The sequence below is a fragment of the Morone saxatilis genome, unplaced genomic scaffold (assembly GCF_004916995.1).
Source record: "Morone saxatilis isolate NCDOM2014 unplaced genomic scaffold, NCSU_SB_2.0 Contig15, whole genome shotgun sequence".
In the NCBI taxonomy this organism is placed as follows: domain Eukaryota; kingdom Metazoa; phylum Chordata; class Actinopteri; family Moronidae; genus Morone; species Morone saxatilis.
This window is the reverse complement of record NW_023339707.1, coordinates 12,429,306-12,448,525: the sequence shown is the minus strand read 5'-3', so window position 1 is coordinate 12,448,525 and position 19,220 is coordinate 12,429,306. Positions and strand designations below refer to the sequence as shown.

Below are 19,220 nucleotides of genomic sequence, written 5' to 3'. Positions count from 1 at the left end.
GTCATCCGATCTGTTAAAGGTCCAGTGTGTAACATTTAGGAGGATCTATTAGCAGAAATGGAATATAATATTCATAGGTATGTTTCCATTAGTTTATAATCACCTGAAAATTGGAGTTATTGTGTTCTTGTTACCTTTTTGAATGAGCCATTTTTATCTACGGAGGCCACTATGTTGAACCACCATGTTTCTACAGTAGCCCTGAAAGGACAAACCAAACACTGGCTCTAGATATGGCTGTTCACATTGTCGAGGCGAGAGGGTTGTAATCTTAAACTACACTGCTAATCCGACACACAGCTCATTTAAATAAGATGTAAAATGTCTGGGAAAAGATGACAGCACCTCGCCTAATGTGGTGACTGACATTTTAGGAAGGGCTCTGTTAAATATTTCAGTTTCATTTTTAGATAAGTAGGTAGTTAACCTTTGCCATAAAACTGTAAATGCTTAGGTAATGGTTAGGATATGGTTTCACTACGTGTATGGGACCTAACTTTATAGCAGTGTTCTCACTTAAGATATACCTCTTAATTCTTTCTGTGCATTTGTGTTTATATTATTATTAAAAGGTGAATTATTAATCACTCACACATAAAATTTTTCCTTTTGTCTGTCTTCTAGAAATGCCTGACCTTGAGTAGATGAATATGGATGCTGCCTCAGTAGTAAACAAAGTGAGTTATAAGTCTGTTGAAGAGAGACAAGACAATGGTTGGCAGCCATGTTGGAGAAGAAACCTCATCTCTCTACTCAGTTTCCAAAGTGAAATCCCTCAAGGGAGTGAACAGGGAGTGACTGTTGGATACAGACGTGCACAGAGATCCATAGCGACATACAGTGCTGTGCTTTGCTGTTCTGTTCTGCATGGACAATTATGTTCAAATGAAAATGTTATTGTTCATTGACTTAAATGACTGTAATGGGATGTTCTGATGTCTTACACCTTCTCTCTCTCTTTTTTTTTTTTTTGCGATGTCAGGTTATGTATTAAACATTGTGATTTCTAATGAAGAAAAAAAATTCAAAATGCATATTTTCCAAAAAAAATAGATTTTTTTAATGACAGATTTCCCCTTTAATGTTTGTATTGTAAATTGCACTTATTTTGTTTGTTAATTTAAAAAAGCAGGAGTACTGCTTGAAATGGGTTTTCCAGTGTATGCCAACATCTGCAGATATTTAACAATTTCATTTTTTAAAACATTTCAGCATTTAAAATAAACATATGTTTGTGCAACTTACAACTTGTGTTGAGATTATGGTATTGGAGGGGTACAATGTTTGCATGTAGTCATATCTTTGCAAAGGTGTGTTTGTTTCTCCATGCCAGTGTATAAAACATTGCACATTGTAGCAAGTACAAAAATACATTTTCTTCCAGAGGTGAGTGCAGAAATCCTTTGTAGGCTACTAAGAGTTTCCCAAATAGTTTAAAACTGCAGTAGGTAACTTATTTAAAACATTACTTTTTGTCATATTTGCTGAAACGTTACCTATATCTTGACAGTAGTACATGAGACACAATCAGTGAATAAAACCGGTTCCTCTGGCTCTTCCTTTTCCTCTTAAAGGCGTTTGTGTAAACAATCAAAGCTGAGAAAGATAGCTGATTGTTGAGTCTTATTTCCATGTTTGCAAGTACCGACAATGCACATGAGACTCAGCAATTAATCACCTTCAAGCCACCAACTTAAAGTGTCTTTCCATGTTTCTTGGCTATGATTGTTATTTTTCCTGTTGTCTGAGGCATGTTCTTGCAAATTCAATAAGAAGTGCTAAAATGGGTCAGACGAACCTGTTTTTTCCACAGATTATTTGTCTCGTGTACTACTGTCAGGATAAAGTAGGATAAACGTTTCAGCAAATGTAACAAAAGTGATTTTTAGAAAAGTTAAATAATACCAGTTATAAATGTTTGTCAGTCAGATATACTAGAAGTATGCTTTGGAGGCTTGTGTGTTTAACACTTTTGCATTTGTCTTGTGGGATTTTGGGTTTCTAATAAACTGTTTCAGACCATTGAATACGAGGCCTAGTATTAAAGCGTCACTTTTTCCAAGTTCCAAAAAAGCAAACTAATCAATGAAGTTTAGACAGAATACACTGAGAGATTATTATTTATTAGTACTGTGGGAGTATGAGCTCAGTAGTGGTGGAGGAAGTACTAGTACTACTTTAGATTTAAACAAGTACTAGTACTCAAAATATGATAAAATAATGTTTATTATATCATCAGACTAGAATTATTGGACTAAAGTATAACAAAACATAATTTATGTGTGGATTTTATGTTTTATTAATCGGAATCTAGTGTTGTAAGTACGATATTTCCCTCTGAAATGCATTGGAATTAAAGAAACTAGCAGAAAATAGAAATACTCAGGTACAAGTACTTCAAAGTTGTACTGAAGTATGTCTTATGTACTTAATTACTCTCCAACACTGGGTCTAAGTATCAGAGTTTATAGGAAAGGTTCACCAAGTCGGCCTTAAAACAACACTGACATAATTCTTTCACTCTACGTTTGGGTTTACGGAGAGTAAAATAATTAGTAAACAGTTCCAATGTGAGTGATGGGGAATAAAATCATTGTTCTGTGCAAAAATGTATTTTAAAGTTCAGTTTAAGATTAAATGAGGCAAGAAGTCAAACAAATCAAGTGGTTATCTTCCAAAGCTACAGTTCCTCTCTTTCCCCTGACAGCGTTTCCTTGCTTAGCTGCAGCGGAGCAATAACAGTTACCCAAAGAGGGAATTTTGCACGCACACAAGAAAAAGACTCACATTAGCTTGTGTTAACACATTAGTGGGTATTTTGGAATTTGCTTCTTACATTGGAATTGTGTGGGAAGGAGTGTCTTCATAGCCACTGTTGAAAGGAGGAACAGTTACAGTGACTAATAGCTCTTTCAGTTTCACATATGGGCATGAGAATATTGTATAAAGAGACTTGAACAAATTTTAACCTTTCCTATTCCTGTGAAAATGTGAAATGTCACTTTGTAACCACTGTGTAGTGCTAATGAGCGCTCCACTCTCACTTCTCTCTCACACTACAGGGCATTTCAGGGGATTCCCATTTTCTCTGTACTTTTATTCTGAGTGCAAAAACGGGAAATTGAAGCCTGAAATTCCTTTATGCTTTACATTTCTAATGTAAATGATTTATTGTAATAATTATTGTCTGTGTGTGATTTCTCAGTGAAACAGCAGTACAAACCTTCCTCACTGTCACAGAAGTAGTTATTACCAAAGATGCTTGATCTCTAGTTTCTGTGATGTTTGAATTTTTTGTTTTATAATTCATACTATATGTTTTATTCCTTCATCTTGTGTGTCATGCGACACATGTTTTCACTACTCTGGTGAGTGCAGGCTTCTACTCCAGCGTGAGATGTTTAGGGGCTGCCTGTTATTATGTATGTGTCAGCAGTCTGGACTGAGGGAACAGGAAAACACAATGCAAGCACCTTTTCAACACCCTCCCCTGTAAAAACTAAACTGTGGGCTTAAACCCACAAAAGGTGGCTTACCACTGATGGAGGGAGTCATGAGAAGGACATAATACTCATCACAATAGAAGGGCACCAACTAGCAAACTAATAAACTGTCAGAATTAGGACAACAGGATCAACACTATTTTTAGTGGATTTTTTTTTGAAGTTTTTTCTTCCAGCAACAACCATCGGTGTTCATCATATGATGGTGGTAGATTTTGTTCATCATACATTTCATGTTTTGAATGTTGACTGCAGCTTTGAGGTTGACAAAGCTGCAAATGGATTTGAGAAATTACACTTTACAGTATTTGTAAAACACAGACGACTTCCAAAGTGTCCAACATGCATTGAGACATAAAAACAATATTTCTGCAGTTTCCATTGCAGCACAACTCTGTGGAGAGTGAGCACAGAGGCTCAAATAGATATACATATGTACTATATATATAGCCACACTGGCCCGTGGAATAGGGAACTCACAGATTCAACAGTGACAGAAAAAAGACAAACAGATCATAGAAACCAGCAGAAACTGTTACTGCCAGCGTTTTGTTTCCATGCATGAAAGGAGAAAAGCAGTGAGCTCAGCATAATCCTTTCAGAAAGGCTGCGGTTGTCCCTCTGGCTGCCCTGGTCAGCATGATGCTCCAGTGCAGAAGCTCAATGCCAAGCCTGCTCTCCCCTCTTCCTCTCCAACCGTGGATTTTCCACCGCTTTATCCAACCTGAGCCTCCAAACCCGCCCAGCATACAATGTAAAACTGTGCCTAATCAGTTCTGCTGCCACAAACCTAATTTGCACCAATTCAGAGCACAATTGGAGAAATTGAGAAATTGCTCGTGCTTTGGTGATCGCAGCTATGATTAGGTTGAATGTAAACTGTTGATTGTACATTACAGAGAAAAACAATGACAGCAAGCTGAGGGAAAGGTAGACATTGCAATGACATGAATTATATGCTTGTAAAAATACCTAAATTATTCTAAACCAAGCAAAACTCCACTGCACTCCACTTCTACCAGCTCACAGGTTCTTCCCACAACATACCCACTGCTTTTCTATTTTCATGTTTGAAGGTCAGGGCTGTTTCTCTTGGGGGCTTTTCAGTCAGTGGTGTTATGAATGGGGTTTTCTACCACTGTGTTTGCATTAATGCTTCAACCAGGTTGTTGGTGGTACTCAGTTACTAGTTGTCCACATCCTCCAGTGGGGAAATATAAGAAAAGCCTTCTATGTTTTACTTATTTCTGAGCTGCAAGACACAAAATTTCAAAAGCAAACTAACTTGCTGCAGTATTTTGAGAGCTTTCCTGCCTAAATAAGTAATTATCAAAGTCCTATATTATTAAACTTGCAACCCATTATTCCAGATTCAGAGTCATTTCTACAATGAGCAGACAGACGGGGGTCGAGGCAGGAGAAGGGTTAAATGATTTTGTTTTGATTTGTAGTATTGTGCTCTGGCCCCTCCCTTGGGCTCAGTGGGGCTGCTGTGGACCTGGGGTGTTATAAAAAGGCCTCTGAGCTCCCCCTGCTCTGGTAAAGAGGCTGAATGTCTGCAGGACATGCTTAACGTTTGTCTATCCATGTTCTTTTACTAACAACCAGCAGGGTTGGCACATAGATGCACAGAGACTGGCGTATTGCTCCACTCAGGAGCTCTCTATGACAGAAATTCAGAAGGCAGAGCAGCAGATTGTTTACAGTTGCATGAGAGTTAGATGTTGAGCAGTTTACGTGTTGTTGCATTTAGCTTTAGAGACGCAGTTTCTGTTTGAGGGCAAATTTTTTGTCATTTGGTCTGTGTTTTTTGGTTTAAAACACAGTCTTTATTGTGGAGAAATAGCTTCTCCTTTTGTCAATTAGTTTTTCTGTTGACTTTTCATCCCTCCATCGCTTAGAGGTTGCTTTTTGATCTTTTGCCACCATGTGGGAGTTCAGGTCCATGTCTTTTTGGCGGGCGGTGTTTGCTGAGTTCTATGGCACCATGTTCTTTGTATTCTTTGGGCTGGGGGCAGCCCTCCGCTGGACCACTGGGCCCCATAATGTCCTCCATGTTGCCTTCTGCTTTGGGCTGGCGGCTGCCACCCTCATCCAGTCCATCGGCCACATCAGTGGAGGACACATCAACCCAGCTGTTACCTTTGCCTACCTGATTGGCTCCCAGATGTCCCTGTTCCGTGCCTTCTTCTACATCGTGGCCCAGTGTCTCGGAGCACTTGCTGGTGCTGCCGTGCTCTACGGTGTCACACCCAACAACATGAGGGGAAATCTAGCACTCAACACGGTAAGGTTACCTGCCTGTCACTGAAATTCTACATCCACAGCTACAAGTGAGCAGACTGGCTCTTTCTCCTGTATTACAAATGTTACATTTCAGTTGTTTTTTTTTTACATACACTCAAGGTTTAATATGAAGATACTTAACTTTAAATGACATATAACATGCATACTGTATGTACACAATGTACACAAGTGCCAATTCTGCCTAAAAGGCAATATAGATCTAAAACCTGACATTAAGGTCATTTTAAGGGAAAAATTACAACATGTATGTATGTATAAAACCTCATTTCATCACTCTTTCTTTTTCCCTCCCCTCTTTCAGCTGCAGCCAGGCATTAGCCTGGGCATGGCCACCACCATGGAGGTCTTCCTCACCCTGCAGCTTGTCGTCTGCATCTTTGCTGTGACTGATGAAAGGCGCAATGGACGCCTGGGCTCTGCTGCCCTGGCCATTGGCTTCTCAGTGCTCATGGGACATCTTCTTGGGGTAAGAACCAACCAGGGTGATCTAGAAATTTTAATGGGCTCACTGGGTTCATACAAAGATCTGACCGTTGTATCATATACACTTTTACAGTCTTAACCCTGAACTGTCCTCTCTGTCTTTGACTTAGATGTACTACACTGGAGCAGGAATGAACCCAGCAAGGTCCTTCGCTCCTGCTGTCCTGGTCAGGAATTTTGTCAACCACTGGGTAAGATGATCACATCTGTAAATCTTGTTTACACTACAATCCACAATAGTGTGACACCTTCAGACTCACTAACACATTCTGCTCTTTGTCTTTTTCTGTTCTTTCAGGTGTACTGGGTGGGACCCATGATTGGTGGTGCCATGGGGGCTCTGCTGTATGACTTTATGCTGTTCCCCCGTATGCGCGGTCTCTCCGAGAGGCTCGCCACACTCAAGGGCACCCGGCCCCCAGAGGCTGAGGGCCAGCAGGAGACCAGAGGAGAGCCCATCGAGCTCAAGACACAGGCCCTATAAGCCTGGAGAAGAAGATTGGCTTTCTGACCCCCATTCCTTACCCCTCACCCCTCAATCTTCACCCTCAGTTCCTGGTCCATCCTCAGCCCACAAAGCATTTCTGCACACATACCTCCTCCACGCCTCCACACATGCTAACACAGATCCCAAACACTTTTGTTATCCTTGTTCTGCATCCACAACTGGACCTACTGAATTACAGTGAAGGGGCAACCACAGCCCTCACCATCTCGCCTGATTTCACCTCTACCCATCCTTCCTCCTCCTCCTCCTCCTGTCTCCTCCTCCTCCTCCTCCTCCTCCTCCTCCTTCTCCTCCTCCCCCTTGGACTGCAGGACAAAGATGGAGGGTTAGAAGAAGACTTGCCACTGAAGGAAGCACCCTGTGCCCTGTGGTGTGGGGAGCCAGTCACTCCTGGCTGACCAGGTGGCTATAACTGCTCAGGACAGGGGCCTCTCTCTCTCTCTCTCTCTCTCTCTCTCTCTCTCTCTCTCTCTATCTCTCTTTCTTTCCCTTTCTCTCTCTGTTTTTCTCCCTATTTTGTAGTCTGCTAGGAGTGAAGCTACAGTAGAGCAGTGGACTTCTGCATGCTTTTCCATTTTGATCCAGTGTGATCTCGCCCTTTGTTTTGTTTTGTTTAATGAACTTTGGGTAAATTACATGTACGTATTGTACTTTACCAGTATTTATTTGGCTCATATTCTTTTTTTTCAGTTGTATGTGTGTGTTTGTGTGTGAGACAGAGAGTGAGTGTGCATGCATGTCTGTGCATGTGTATGCGTGTGTGCTTGTTTTAATTGATCATTTTTATTTTTCATTGCCACAATCCTTTGTCTGTATCATGACTTCCTTCTTTTTTTATCATACAAGCATTTAGGGAAAGATGCAGCCTTTTCCACGCCCTCACTGATACTGAAAAAGTTCTGGAAAACATTTGCAATACAGATTCCACGTTTAGAGTGATCCCCTTTTTATATCCAACGAAAATAACATGCTTTTGAGTCAAAGCCAAATTCATTCAGTTTAGAGTTTGTGTCTCAGCTAGTGAAGCACACACATTCATATTTATATCAAAATAAACACAAAACACAAAACTATCTGGTCTTTTCTGAGCTCAGTCTTCAGAGATACAATTACTTGCAATGGTATAATTGCCACCAAATCTGTTACCCATTGGTCTATAAGTGGGAAATCTGCAGGTTTGTGCCACATTTAGAACTTAAACAGTATTTTTGTTGGGTTACATTTTAAATGATTTTCTGACATGAGCTTTGCTTTGAGAGCAGCGCTTATCACAGATTCATGTACAGGTGTGTGATAGTTGGTTTGCTTTTTACTTTTGCGTGTCTGCCATGGAAAAACAAAGAAAGCAAACCTGACAAGCTGTCATGAGGAGCAAGCGTTTTCTAGTTGAATTGTGTTGTTTGACATGACTGAAGGATCTTTGTTACATCAACTCGAGGTTAGAAATGAAAGAGTGCATGAGGTGTAGTGGCTTGTTGCTGGTGTTGGCAAACACCTGGTGCCTTCTCTTTTCTACGCTGAGCTGGGTGGCTCTTTGGGAGTGAGATAGTTTTATTGGACAAGCCCCTCTCTGATTTTTGGGAGAAGAAAGAAGGTCACCCGTCAGGCGACTGAAATCTTTAGTGTGTTTGTACAGGGTGATAAATGTACACCTTTATTTTCATACAATCTACACAAGAGAGAATTAACTTTGAAGTTGAAGCTCTACATTGGCCTGGTGTCCCCTCTCTCTTCCATCCCTCTTTCATTCACCCTACCTCCTCCCTTTGTTTACGAGGCAGCCATCTTGTTCTGCTCTAATGAGGGGACATCTAAAGCTGCTGGGATGGAGGGGAGGGGACGGGGCACTGAGATAAGTTGAGCATTTTCACAAATTTCACCAGCGCATTGAACCAGGCATGTAAGCTGATTCTCTTTCTGCTTCATCTACATAACCTTTTTTTTCAGTGTGATTTCCCTGGCAGTGGTTGAGTAGAATTTACATTTTAGTGACATGTTGAAATTAGAATTTGTGTTCTAATGGAAAAGCTTTGTGATGTACAGTGTAAAGTTTTCTTTTTTTTTTAAAACACATTTCATGATTGTTGAAACTGGATGGATAGGAAATATAATATGCTAGTTATGCAATGTCTTCTCTTTGGCTGATGGATTATGAAAGTGATGCCAATTATGTTACACACCAATATGCTCTCATTCACTAGACAGCCTTTTTGGTACCAGGCATACCTTCCCAATCACAATGCCACTGATTTATTATTTTTATATGTCAAAAAAATCAGAAAATTCTTATGTTTCCAATCCTTTTTTGTCTGTTTTCTTTAAGACTGGCTGTAGAAATTATAAAATATGGGATTTAAATAGATGGTTCCAGATGAGACAGACCTACAATTGCTCGTGGAAGTAAATCTTAGATGTATACAATCATTATATAATATAAATTATTATATCATATCATTATTATAATTATATACAACATACTCCACTAACGAGAACGAAACCAGGATCCATTAACATAAACATTTGCCAATCAGATGAGGTTATTTCCGTGATACAGCAGGGGAACTCTGCAAGTGCTTGTAGGACATATTCCTCTAGAATTTGCCATAAACACAAAGTTGATTTAAATGACATAAGTAATAATAAGTAAATAAATTCATATTCATATTTTGAGAAAAAGATTTTATTTTTAACCACGGTTGAAAGATTACAAGGATTGTAGTAGTAGCCTCAGAGTGATTTATCTAAAAGTCAATCCACAAGATATAAAAGGTTATCATATGGCAGTTATCATATGGCAAACATACATGCAACATGGTACATCCAACAGAAATGTATTACTACATGCACAACATTGACAGTGATGGTAGGCTTTTTATTCCACACACCACACAACTCTAACAACAGAATACATTTAAATGGCTCATTAATGTTATCTTATCTTAAATTTGAGACTTCTAAAAATTACATCTAAAGGAAGAATTGATATACTGTTGATCATCTATTTTCATTACTCATTTTAATCACTTCAAAGACTGAAGACAGATACAGACCATATCACTGACAGACGACCTGCTTTTTGTGTATGCATTAGAGGATCAAAATAGAGAAATAAAAACTCAATACCATGTAACCAGTAACATTTATGAGTATATACATATAACAGAAAATACACACAATCGAGTCTTTTAAGTAGACAAATATAATATAAGCATTTACCACCACCACCATCGTCACCACTCTTGCCATCTGCTGCATTGTAAGTGTCCTTCAGTGTGGTACAGTTTAATAGTCAATGGTGATGGAAAAGGTTATTATCACTATACCAAGTATTTACCATGCATACTGTGAGATTAAGTGTATAACATACTATTGCTGAGGCTTAGCCAGGCTTGTCAATCACAAGGAATGGTTATATACAACAGGGAAATGCTATTCAAATATTTTTGCCTTATCATGACTAAAACACATGCATCAAGTACAGAGGACAAAATAACCCCAAAAAATAATTTCCAGTAGCTGACAGCCGCTGTCCAGGAGGATCACTCTGTTTGCTTTCATACATGCTTGTTGTTGGAAAATCATTGTAATCTTTATGGTAAATCCCATTTATTATGTATGGAGTATAGTATAAACAGACAATGAAAGAAACCTACCACCAGGTGAGAGCGAGAGAAAAGGCAGGATAACAAGGATGGGCGATGGACAACACTTTTCGTTCTGGTTTGTTCTCAGTTTTTAAAATTAATTCCTGCTTTCGTGCAGCACTAGCTCAACATGTTGAGTCCTAGAGAAATCAAATTTGTCTCCAACAAGTTTTTTACTTGAAAGTAGATGAAGCTGTAACTGGATGATGATAGTGAAGGAAGAAAGTCTGCACAAACCATGGCGCTTTTCTCACATGAAGGTCAGACAGACGAGTTTGGCTCTGGTCTCTATTCGATGTCCAAAAACAACTTCGGTGAGGGGTTTAAATTGAGAATGTCTAAAATATCCATGTTGTTATCTGTGGGACTAGAAGACAGACACACAAACATAATGGCATCTCAGCACTGTGTGAAAGTATTTTTGGAAAAAGCAAACAACATGACAATGGATTTCATGCAGAGACATAAAGATAAAAACCTACATTGTTTCAGAGAAAACAGCAGGGTTTGGACTGAAATCAGGAGACGATGCGGTTTCCATTATATCTTGAGTGATGGACTCCTGCGGGCTGAACTGCTGCTGAAACGGATGCCTGAAAGAAAGAGCAGGATCAGGAGCGCTATCAACATGAACCAGACATTCATTAATGACAAGTAACAGTGTGAGATATAAGCTTTAATCACTTGATCAAAGAAACTAAGAACATAAACCTTTAAATGTCGAGAAATCACTGTGAAATAATTTTAGTGTTTGAAATATCAACACAAATATGCATCACATTAAGTTTTCCTGTTGTGTAGGCAGCAGTAGTTGAGAGTACTCAAGTCAATTAGATTTGCTCTTAAATTTAAACAATTCTGCTGAGCTGCTATTCAGACACATTTTGAGTTGCCTTTGATTTGCTTGGGTATTTTCTTTTTTTTACAAGAGTTTATGAAGAATTTTGCATGTAAACAAAAGTCAATGTCAATAAAGTAAAACTGGAAGAAAGTAGTGTGCCACCAACTACTGCCACATAACCCTTATAGAAAAAACATATATATTTAAACAAGATTCCAAATTCTTCTAAGACACCAAGTGTTTCATACTGAAATACAGTATACACAAAATACAGGATGTTGCCAGATATACCAGAACAATATGTTATCTATCTATTAGGGTGCTATAGGTGAGCATTAGGCCAGATTAAGAATAAAGGCTTTTACTTTCAATAATAACAAAAATACTACTGGTATACTTTAGTGCATTTATTTCAGAGGTAGGACAACAATTATATTGACTACCTCAAGGGTTCCTATGGAAATCCTGGAAGCATGTAAATGTTGCTAGTGGCAGAGGATTTGTTGCTAGCTCATGAAGGGCTAATGACAGGAAGTGAGCTGGGTGGTATGGAAATACAGTGAAAGAGAGAAATGTGACACTTACCGAGAGAAACCATCAGTGTGCGGTTGCATACTAGCAGCAGCGTGTGTGGCTGAGCCAGGTTCACTGCACATACACACACACAAACAGGACATGTTCCACGTGTCATTTTTCTAAATACGACTTGACTTTAAATGCATCAAATTTTATGGTTTATTTGCACAAATAGTTCCTTACGTGCCAACTTTAGTCTGAAGAGACACAGGGATATAACCCCCGATGGGTGACGCTTGAGGCTCTGTTTCACACAAAAGCAGAAAAAACAATACTTCTATTAGCTGTCTGTTCTCACTTGAACTTAACAACATAAAGCAGACTCTGTGCATGAAGACCCTTACCTGAGTAGAATCCTTTGAAAACTTCGTGTTTCGGATATTCAGGATACAGGTGTGTAATGTGGCTGATGTCCCGGATGCGGTCACCAAGGCTACGTATCTCAAGATCTCTCTTGGTGAAGGGCTGGATGTTCTGGATTTTCTGTCCCCCATCTAGGATTTTTTTTTTTTTTAAAGAGTGGCATACTGTTTAACTGTGATCATTATGATCATTATTAGTAGTAGTACTTTAACCTGTGGCGCTTATATCAGATATGAAAGATGTGTTATCAATACTCTACTGGAGTTCAGGAATACTGTAGCTTTAATACATTGCTCAGCCAGGACTATTCACTGCGCACGCACACACATCCCCTGCATGTAGTTAGTGTCACACCCATTCTAAACTAATGTTTCACAGCCATAGCCATAACCAAAGCAAAGCCACAAGCACAGATACAGCAACAGCCACCGCCATGACATTCTGTGGCTACAGCCATAATGACAACTACAGAGAGCTATAATAAAATAAAATATACACAATCAAACTCAAACTGGGTTTACATCAGCACTTACTCTCAGAAGCAGACACATATGCAATGGTGATGCCTCCGATCTCAGAGTCACTAAAGCGAAGCAAAAACGTCCCATTGGGCCTGTCTTTGAGAATCAAGTGTAGATGCTGCTTCCCAATGAAACCAAATATCAGCCTAGTGGAGCAAAACATTACAAACACTCATTGTTAACAGACTGTAGCAGGTTGCTAATATTTATTATGGAAATAGAGGTGGAGTCTCCTTACCCTTGGCTCCAGTAGGTCTTCAGGTGCTTCTTGGTCAGGTCCATCACTCCCTCAAACCACTGCCAGAAAGTGAACGGTCGACCCGGGAGAACTTCCTGTAAGATGGAAAGGCACTGTGAGATTTGAGTATATGCCAGCCCGTGTGAGTCTGCGTGAGACAACATACACCTCTGCGTACCTTATTGAACTGTGCCCAAGAAACCATTATGTTGCTGAAGTCGTCAGCAAAGTCAGGCTTGTCGAATATCTTCTGGGCCAAGAAGTGCTGGTTGTACTGGTCCAGATTGTGATTTGTCTGGACCTCAGCGGTAAATTTACTGTTGAGAGTGCTGTACATCATCCTCCAGGGCACGCGCTCAGGCACCACAAACGGCACTCTGTCCTAATGACAACAACAAAGAGCCAGATGAGGCAAAAACACTAATATGCATTTACAATAATGTCAGGGGAAGAGAGAAAAAAACTGGGAAGAGAAAAACAAAGCACAAATACACAAGCATCATGAATGTTTATTGTAGACATTGTTAATTCTGTTTGAGTGGTTAGGGATTTTAATTTCTATTTGTTTCATACAGACCAAATCCGACGATTTCCACTTGGTTTGATGAATAAAGAGAGACAAACAGGAACCCATCCACACAGAGATAAACGTGACTGTTATCTGGCACACAGTCTTTATCAAAAAAATCAATAGACCTTTTTCACAGCAGATATTACACAATCGCAGTTGTAAATGACAATATAAAAAGAGAATTGTGCCTCACATGGCTTACGAAATGTGAGGTCAGTCATTCTGGAGAAAGATGCCTGATTGTTGAGGCACATTGGGCTAAATGGTAAACCAGCAATGTGTGCTCCCATTTGGGTTGCCTTGGCATCAGTATTTGATGACAAAAAAATGAGACTCAACAATCAACAATCTTTTTTTCAGAATGACTGACCCCACTTCTTTGTGCGTTTCCTACTATACCCAGTCATAATGTCTGCTGGCTGTAGCTACATGTATGAGACTCTATTCCTTTAAAGAAATATTTAAAAAAATGTTTATGTCCTGTGTTAAATCTATGCACTGGTCTGCTTATCATACTACATTGTACTAAAATGTATCCTAGTTCAGATACCATCTGTGAATGGTGCATTTCATATGTTTTGGCAATGTTCTAAATTATAACATTTATAGATCTCTATATTTAAAACTCTATCAGATATGTTTGAACAGCTGATACAACCGTAACATTTGGGATCTGAGGTGAGAATAGCCACATTGGTGAAGCCAAACATTTGGTTACAACCTTTGCAACACTACTGGCACATACTGTTGGTAACATGTATTGAAAAACCCACAACCCTCTATTCACACTCAGAGGTTAAGGGATGTTATGCAGCAACTTAAAGTAGAGAAGCTTGAGGAATCCAGTTGGCTGAATGGTTAAGGCACATACCAAAAAACCGCAATGGGCCCAGACTGATTTCTTACAGGCATCAAATAATGCCAATAATGCCAAAAAAAAACAAGAGTTAAGCTCAGGTATGTGCTTTGTGTCAGATCTTCCTGAATCATGGCTCTAAACTGTGAAATATACACTGTAATGATCTAATTCATCATTATCTGCAAAAACATATTGTAATAAAGCTTTGGTGAAAGTTAAATAAAGGTCTTGTTGTTCCTTTATTCCTTTATTGGTGAATGTCTGCTATTTCCTCCTGTTCTATTGAACATTGGAACACTTCCAATTCATGTCTCCTCTTTTAAATACCTATGTTAATCTGTCTACACTGTCTTTTTCTGTCGTACTGTCGTCCCTGAATTTTCAGGTCTGTTCCACACCATGAATTACTGTCTTTCATATATGCAAGTTGATACTATAATTATCTGCTGCATATCAGTAGGTTTATGGGTTGAAATGTATCTACCTCAGTTCACCAGATAATATGATCCCTGCAATGGATGAAAGAGCCTTTCTTTGTGAATAACCACACAGCCCAAAACATTAACACACACACACACACCAACAACAAGAACAACATACACACATCAACGTCTAAAACGTCAACGTTTTTGTTTCCTGATATTTTCTTGATTTTATGAATTTTATTAACTTTTTTTTTACTCTACTACTACTCTACTGTACTCACTTTTGACGTGAGTCTCTGGGGGTTTGGGAGGAGTTCATCATGGTCAGTCCCCTGTAGCTGCAGTGCTGAGATTGGTGTGTGCCTCAAGTGATGAGGTTAAACACTTTAGATTCCAATTCCGTACATACTCACATATAGTAGACTCAGAGTCTGAGGGAAATACCGTTCTTTTTTAGTTGGCTTATTGAACCTATTATTAAGGAGTTATTAAGGGTCCAAACTACAGGGGAACTAAGGGGGGCTTGGCTCCTCTTAATAAGACTTGAGCTCTGCTGAAAACATAATTTGTGAGCTTTTAATGGGTCTCTAAAATATTGATAATGTGCTATTTTTGTCATGCTTTTTATTAGTATGGATCATACATAAATTATTGATATTATTATTTATGATATTATTGATGTATAATTCATGCATGAGGGTGATTGATCATTAACTCACTTGCCATCACCAAGTGCAATATCATAAACTTCACTCACTTTAGCTCAACGGGTTAGGTAGATTAGATCTGGTGAGTGACCCTCACATTTGATGTCTTAATAGTACCAAGAAATCTTTGTGCTCATCTGTATGTGATGGGTAACTCGCTGTTAATCAGGACTCGACCCCTTCTAGGCAACCTGGTGTGTTCTGTTTTTGATTTAATGCTCATACATTTGTGTCTGTGTGTATAGGCTGTTTTGCTATTTGACCTGTCCATGTCTTATTTGTGTGATGAACTACAGAATATATCCAACTCTGCAGAGTAAACTGTGCCATGCTTTAGTAATGTCTGAACTGTGATGTTTGGTTTTGACACCTGTGTGGAGGTTTGATGTGTCATTAACTAATTATTATAGTTGTTGCAGCAATGAATGTTTCTTTGCAACAAGAGTCACAGTCAGTCCTCTCTTTGAGGGCCCACATGAACACACCCCATATAAAAAGTTAGCTCCCTCTCTCAAAAGCCATGCTATAGTTTGCACACTAATAATATCAAAACAACAACTGCTCTAGAAGGTAAACCTCTATATGGCTTTTATTTCATGATGAATGAAGTGAAGCCTGCAGTCTAATTCAGGGAGTCTGCCACTGCACTCATATAGATATACTATATACAATGCACCCCTGCTATCATGGTAATGTACCTCTGTGTGCCACTGCTGTTCATATTGTATTTCATAAGCCCCACCTCCACCCCAAAAATCACCTGTGTAAAGCCCCTGTTCCCTTATGGTGAGAAGTTATTATCATCACCCCCTCCCTCCCCAGCTGTGCTGAGCTTGCTGTTTCCTTGTAGGGAGTAAAGAACTCAGAGCCTAGGCCCCAAACATTAACACTGTGCATAGTCTACATTCACACAATAATCTATTCCACATGAGTTGGCATTACTAAAGTAGAGTTACAAACTGCATCATTCATAGTCATAAAAGCAATAGCATAGCAAAACAAAATAATAATTTGACACTTACTGGTTCAGAAAAAGCACAGTCCCATATGATGGTGGCCAGAGCGTTGTTGTCTTGACTACCGTGAACAATGACCACCACCGGCAACGAGATCATCTATAATCAACGACATCATTTTAAGCTTGTTGACAGCCCTATTCCCACTAAGGAAATATACTGTGAATACAATTTAAATAATGTTTAATAGTTCCAAAAATTTAAATCATGTGTATAACCACATTGTTTTCAGCTCAATCTCTACTATAGCCGTTTTACAAATCAGGTGCTGACAAATATTATAGAACAGAAAGCAACTGTGTTGAATGTTATCACATCCTTATCACGAAGCCAGAAGATCTCATTTCATTAAGCAACAGGATGTCAGGACCATTTAAAGAACAGGAAGACAATGAATAATGTCAAACCTGTATCCTGTAGGGAGTGTCACAGCCTGTGATCGTGATCTCTGCTGAGAACAGAAGAGCAAACTTCTCCTCTGTCACAGACTCTGATCCCTTTCTGTCTGCTCTCTTGATCTTCTTGATGGACTGTTAAACCAAAATAAGTTTAAAAATTTGTTAAAAAGACAAAACGACAATCTAATTGAGGCTGAGACATCTAGAGGGGCACCTACCATATTCCTGAAGGTGGCACATGTGCTCTTGCTGGATGTGTTGTGCTCTAGGATGGCTGTGTTGTTGATCAGTTCTCCGACATTGTCACTGAAGGTAACAAAACAAAGAACCATAAATACAATAATTGCATTTATGGAACCAATCATGAAGTGTTATCTGTTATTTGGTTGTTTTATGTATTTAACAATTTAGACTTACAAGACACTGGCTGCTACATCACAAATACAATTGAAAAGATTATATTTACATAAAATAGATGTTTTATAATTAATAATACAGTCTTAGCCAGTCTTAGTCTTTTTTCAATAAATCATCATTAAAAAGCCACACATACATCTTTCTGCAACAAGAAGAAAAACAGCATTTTGAGTGGAGGGTCTTTGAGATTGCTTTGACTGTTTCCCTTTGCATCTAGCTGGTATAATTAACTAATTATTGTGTTGGAATAAATTGTGAGTTACTTGTTTTTAACCTTTAATTACAGTATAACCAAAATGATTAAAAGAACAAATTTGGCACCGAGGCATGTTTTTTTAACTGATTAGTATCGCAGATTTTACTCATGCACGGTGCAACCATCATCAACTCTCGTTTTTTCCTCCACATTGCTCTGTGTGTGTGAGAGAGAGTAGGATCAGCCTGCTGCAGAGTTTCATCGTGGGCAAGGTTGCCTGTGCTTGGAGGGTCAAGCATGTAGGCCTACATTGGATTGATTTTGATAACTTTAATGTACTTGAAGTGTGCACTGTGCAAAGTATCGGATCGGGAAGATACTCAAAATAAAATGACTCAGATCGGCCGGGGCTAAAACAACCTTGATGGGGACATCTCTATTCTTTGTACTACAGGTGAAAAGAAAGGACTAAATGTCATTATAAGCAATTAACTGATCCTCCCTGATAGTGTGCACTCCTCCATATTGTGCATTATTGTATGACTCACCCAGGTACACTGCCAAGGTTCCTGGCCTGCAGTTCATTAATGATTTGCGCTTTCAGCACCACAGGCTTTCCGGGAGCTACTTTCTCCCCAAGCAGATATCGCACAGTAGTGGAGAACTTTGACTGGGTTTTAATGACCTGAGGAGGCTGCTTCTCCACTACAAGAGAGCTAACGGAGAAAAAATAGTTACATGAGTGAAGAAACATGATTTCTGCGTTAAAAGAGAAATAATTAATGTTGCTCTTTGTGAGTAAAGCAGTAAATAAATTAACTTTATATATATATATATATATATAAACATTGTATATAATATATATATATATATATATAAGAAAACATTGTGACTGTGCCACCTTTGAATTAGAACCTGCAGAAGTTGTCTCAGCCTTTCCTGGAGCTCTGGGATCGGTTCTCCTATCAGCATCAATTCCTGCCTCAGTTTCCCGTTCACCCCAAGCAGCTGCTCACACCTAATAGAGAAAATATGTAAAGACAATGAGGGAGCAAGTAAAAGTCAAAGCACAAATACCAAAAGCCAGTAAAATATAAAAGTTTATGTAATCATTCATCCTGTCACACAATATGGTGTAAATCTTACTTAATAATACTACAAGGAGTTTTGAACTGGTTGTTAAACAGTCTCAATTTAAGATACCTCTTATCTGACCTACATAAACAAAGAGCCATCAGCAAGAAGATTAGCTATTCTCAATGCCTGCCAATGGAAGGAAAGGAAGGAAGGGCCACCAGAATGACCACAAAATGAAAATGTCCTTGTAGGGGTTTTAAGTGTTCTTTTGAAAACCTAAAACAAAGGATGACTGATTGAATAAATCTGATCTGAATTCCTTTCAGCCTCATGGCCATGACAAAATACTCAATAATGAAAATAATTATCAATATGTATATGTTTGTACCCTTGGAGAGCCATAAAGCTATAATAGTGTATGGCTACAACACTGTACAGCACTTAATGATAAGCTTAAGAAGAAGAAGAAGAAGAAGAAGATATACTTTATTGATCCCCTAGGGGGAAATTGTTTTTTTCACTCTTTTTTTTTATACACACACACACACACACAGGCTGAAATGCACACTT

The 19,220-nt window shown here is 38.9% G+C and overlaps 3 protein-coding genes across 4 annotated transcripts in view; 2 read left to right on the top strand and 1 right to left on the bottom strand.

Annotated features, from left to right (window-relative positions):
* The window catches only part of ptges3a (prostaglandin E synthase 3a (cytosolic)), a 4,588-nt gene extending 2,556 nt beyond the window's left edge, over positions 1 to 2,032 (top strand). For both annotated transcript variants that reach the window (XM_035656973.1, XM_035656975.1), the window contains one exon: positions 625 to 2,032. In XM_035656973.1, coding sequence (XP_035512866.1) covers positions 625 to 644 — 20 coding nt within the window. In that variant the 3' untranslated portion in view covers positions 645 to 2,032. The remainder of the gene's footprint in view (positions 1 to 624) is intronic.
* A 3,398-nt stretch (positions 2,033 to 5,430) lies between these two features.
* mipa (major intrinsic protein of lens fiber a) lies at positions 5,431 to 6,777 on the top strand. Its single transcript, XM_035656969.1, has 4 exons — positions 5,431 to 5,790; positions 6,112 to 6,276; positions 6,404 to 6,484; positions 6,592 to 6,777. Exons 1-4 carry the CDS (start codon positions 5,431 to 5,433, stop codon positions 6,775 to 6,777), a joined length of 792 nt encoding a protein of 263 aa, XP_035512862.1.
* A 2,682-nt stretch (positions 6,778 to 9,459) lies between these two features.
* The window catches only part of stat6 (signal transducer and activator of transcription 6, interleukin-4 induced), a 21,927-nt gene continuing 12,166 nt past the window's right edge, over positions 9,460 to 19,220 (bottom strand). Inside the window, exons 8-20 of the mRNA XM_035656931.1 lie at positions 18,475 to 18,591; positions 18,122 to 18,289; positions 17,179 to 17,266; positions 16,970 to 17,092; positions 16,569 to 16,661; positions 13,163 to 13,366; positions 12,985 to 13,079; positions 12,759 to 12,892; positions 12,207 to 12,356; positions 12,046 to 12,106; positions 11,872 to 11,934; positions 10,928 to 11,038; positions 9,460 to 10,812 (exon numbers count right to left, since the gene is read on the bottom strand). Coding sequence (XP_035512824.1) covers positions 10,734 to 10,812; positions 10,928 to 11,038; positions 11,872 to 11,934; positions 12,046 to 12,106; positions 12,207 to 12,356; positions 12,759 to 12,892; positions 12,985 to 13,079; positions 13,163 to 13,366; positions 16,569 to 16,661; positions 16,970 to 17,092; positions 17,179 to 17,266; positions 18,122 to 18,289; positions 18,475 to 18,591 — 1,486 coding nt within the window. The 3' untranslated portion in view covers positions 9,460 to 10,733. The remainder of the gene's footprint in view (positions 10,813 to 10,927; positions 11,039 to 11,871; positions 11,935 to 12,045; positions 12,107 to 12,206; positions 12,357 to 12,758; positions 12,893 to 12,984; positions 13,080 to 13,162; positions 13,367 to 16,568; positions 16,662 to 16,969; positions 17,093 to 17,178; positions 17,267 to 18,121; positions 18,290 to 18,474; positions 18,592 to 19,220) is intronic.

Bases quoted from the DNA above. Each gene is read 5' to 3' on its own strand.
- mipa (XM_035656969.1), top strand. From the start codon at position 5,431: ATGTGGGAGTTCAGGTCCATGTCTTTTTGGCGGGCGGTGTTTGCTGAG. The intron at 6,277-6,403 runs GTAAGAACCAAC...TCTTTGACTTAG, and splicing joins TCATGGGACATCTTCTTGGG to ATGTACTACACTGGAGCAGG. The intron at 6,485-6,591 runs GTAAGATGATCA...CTGTTCTTTCAG, and splicing joins GGAATTTTGTCAACCACTGG to GTGTACTGGGTGGGACCCAT.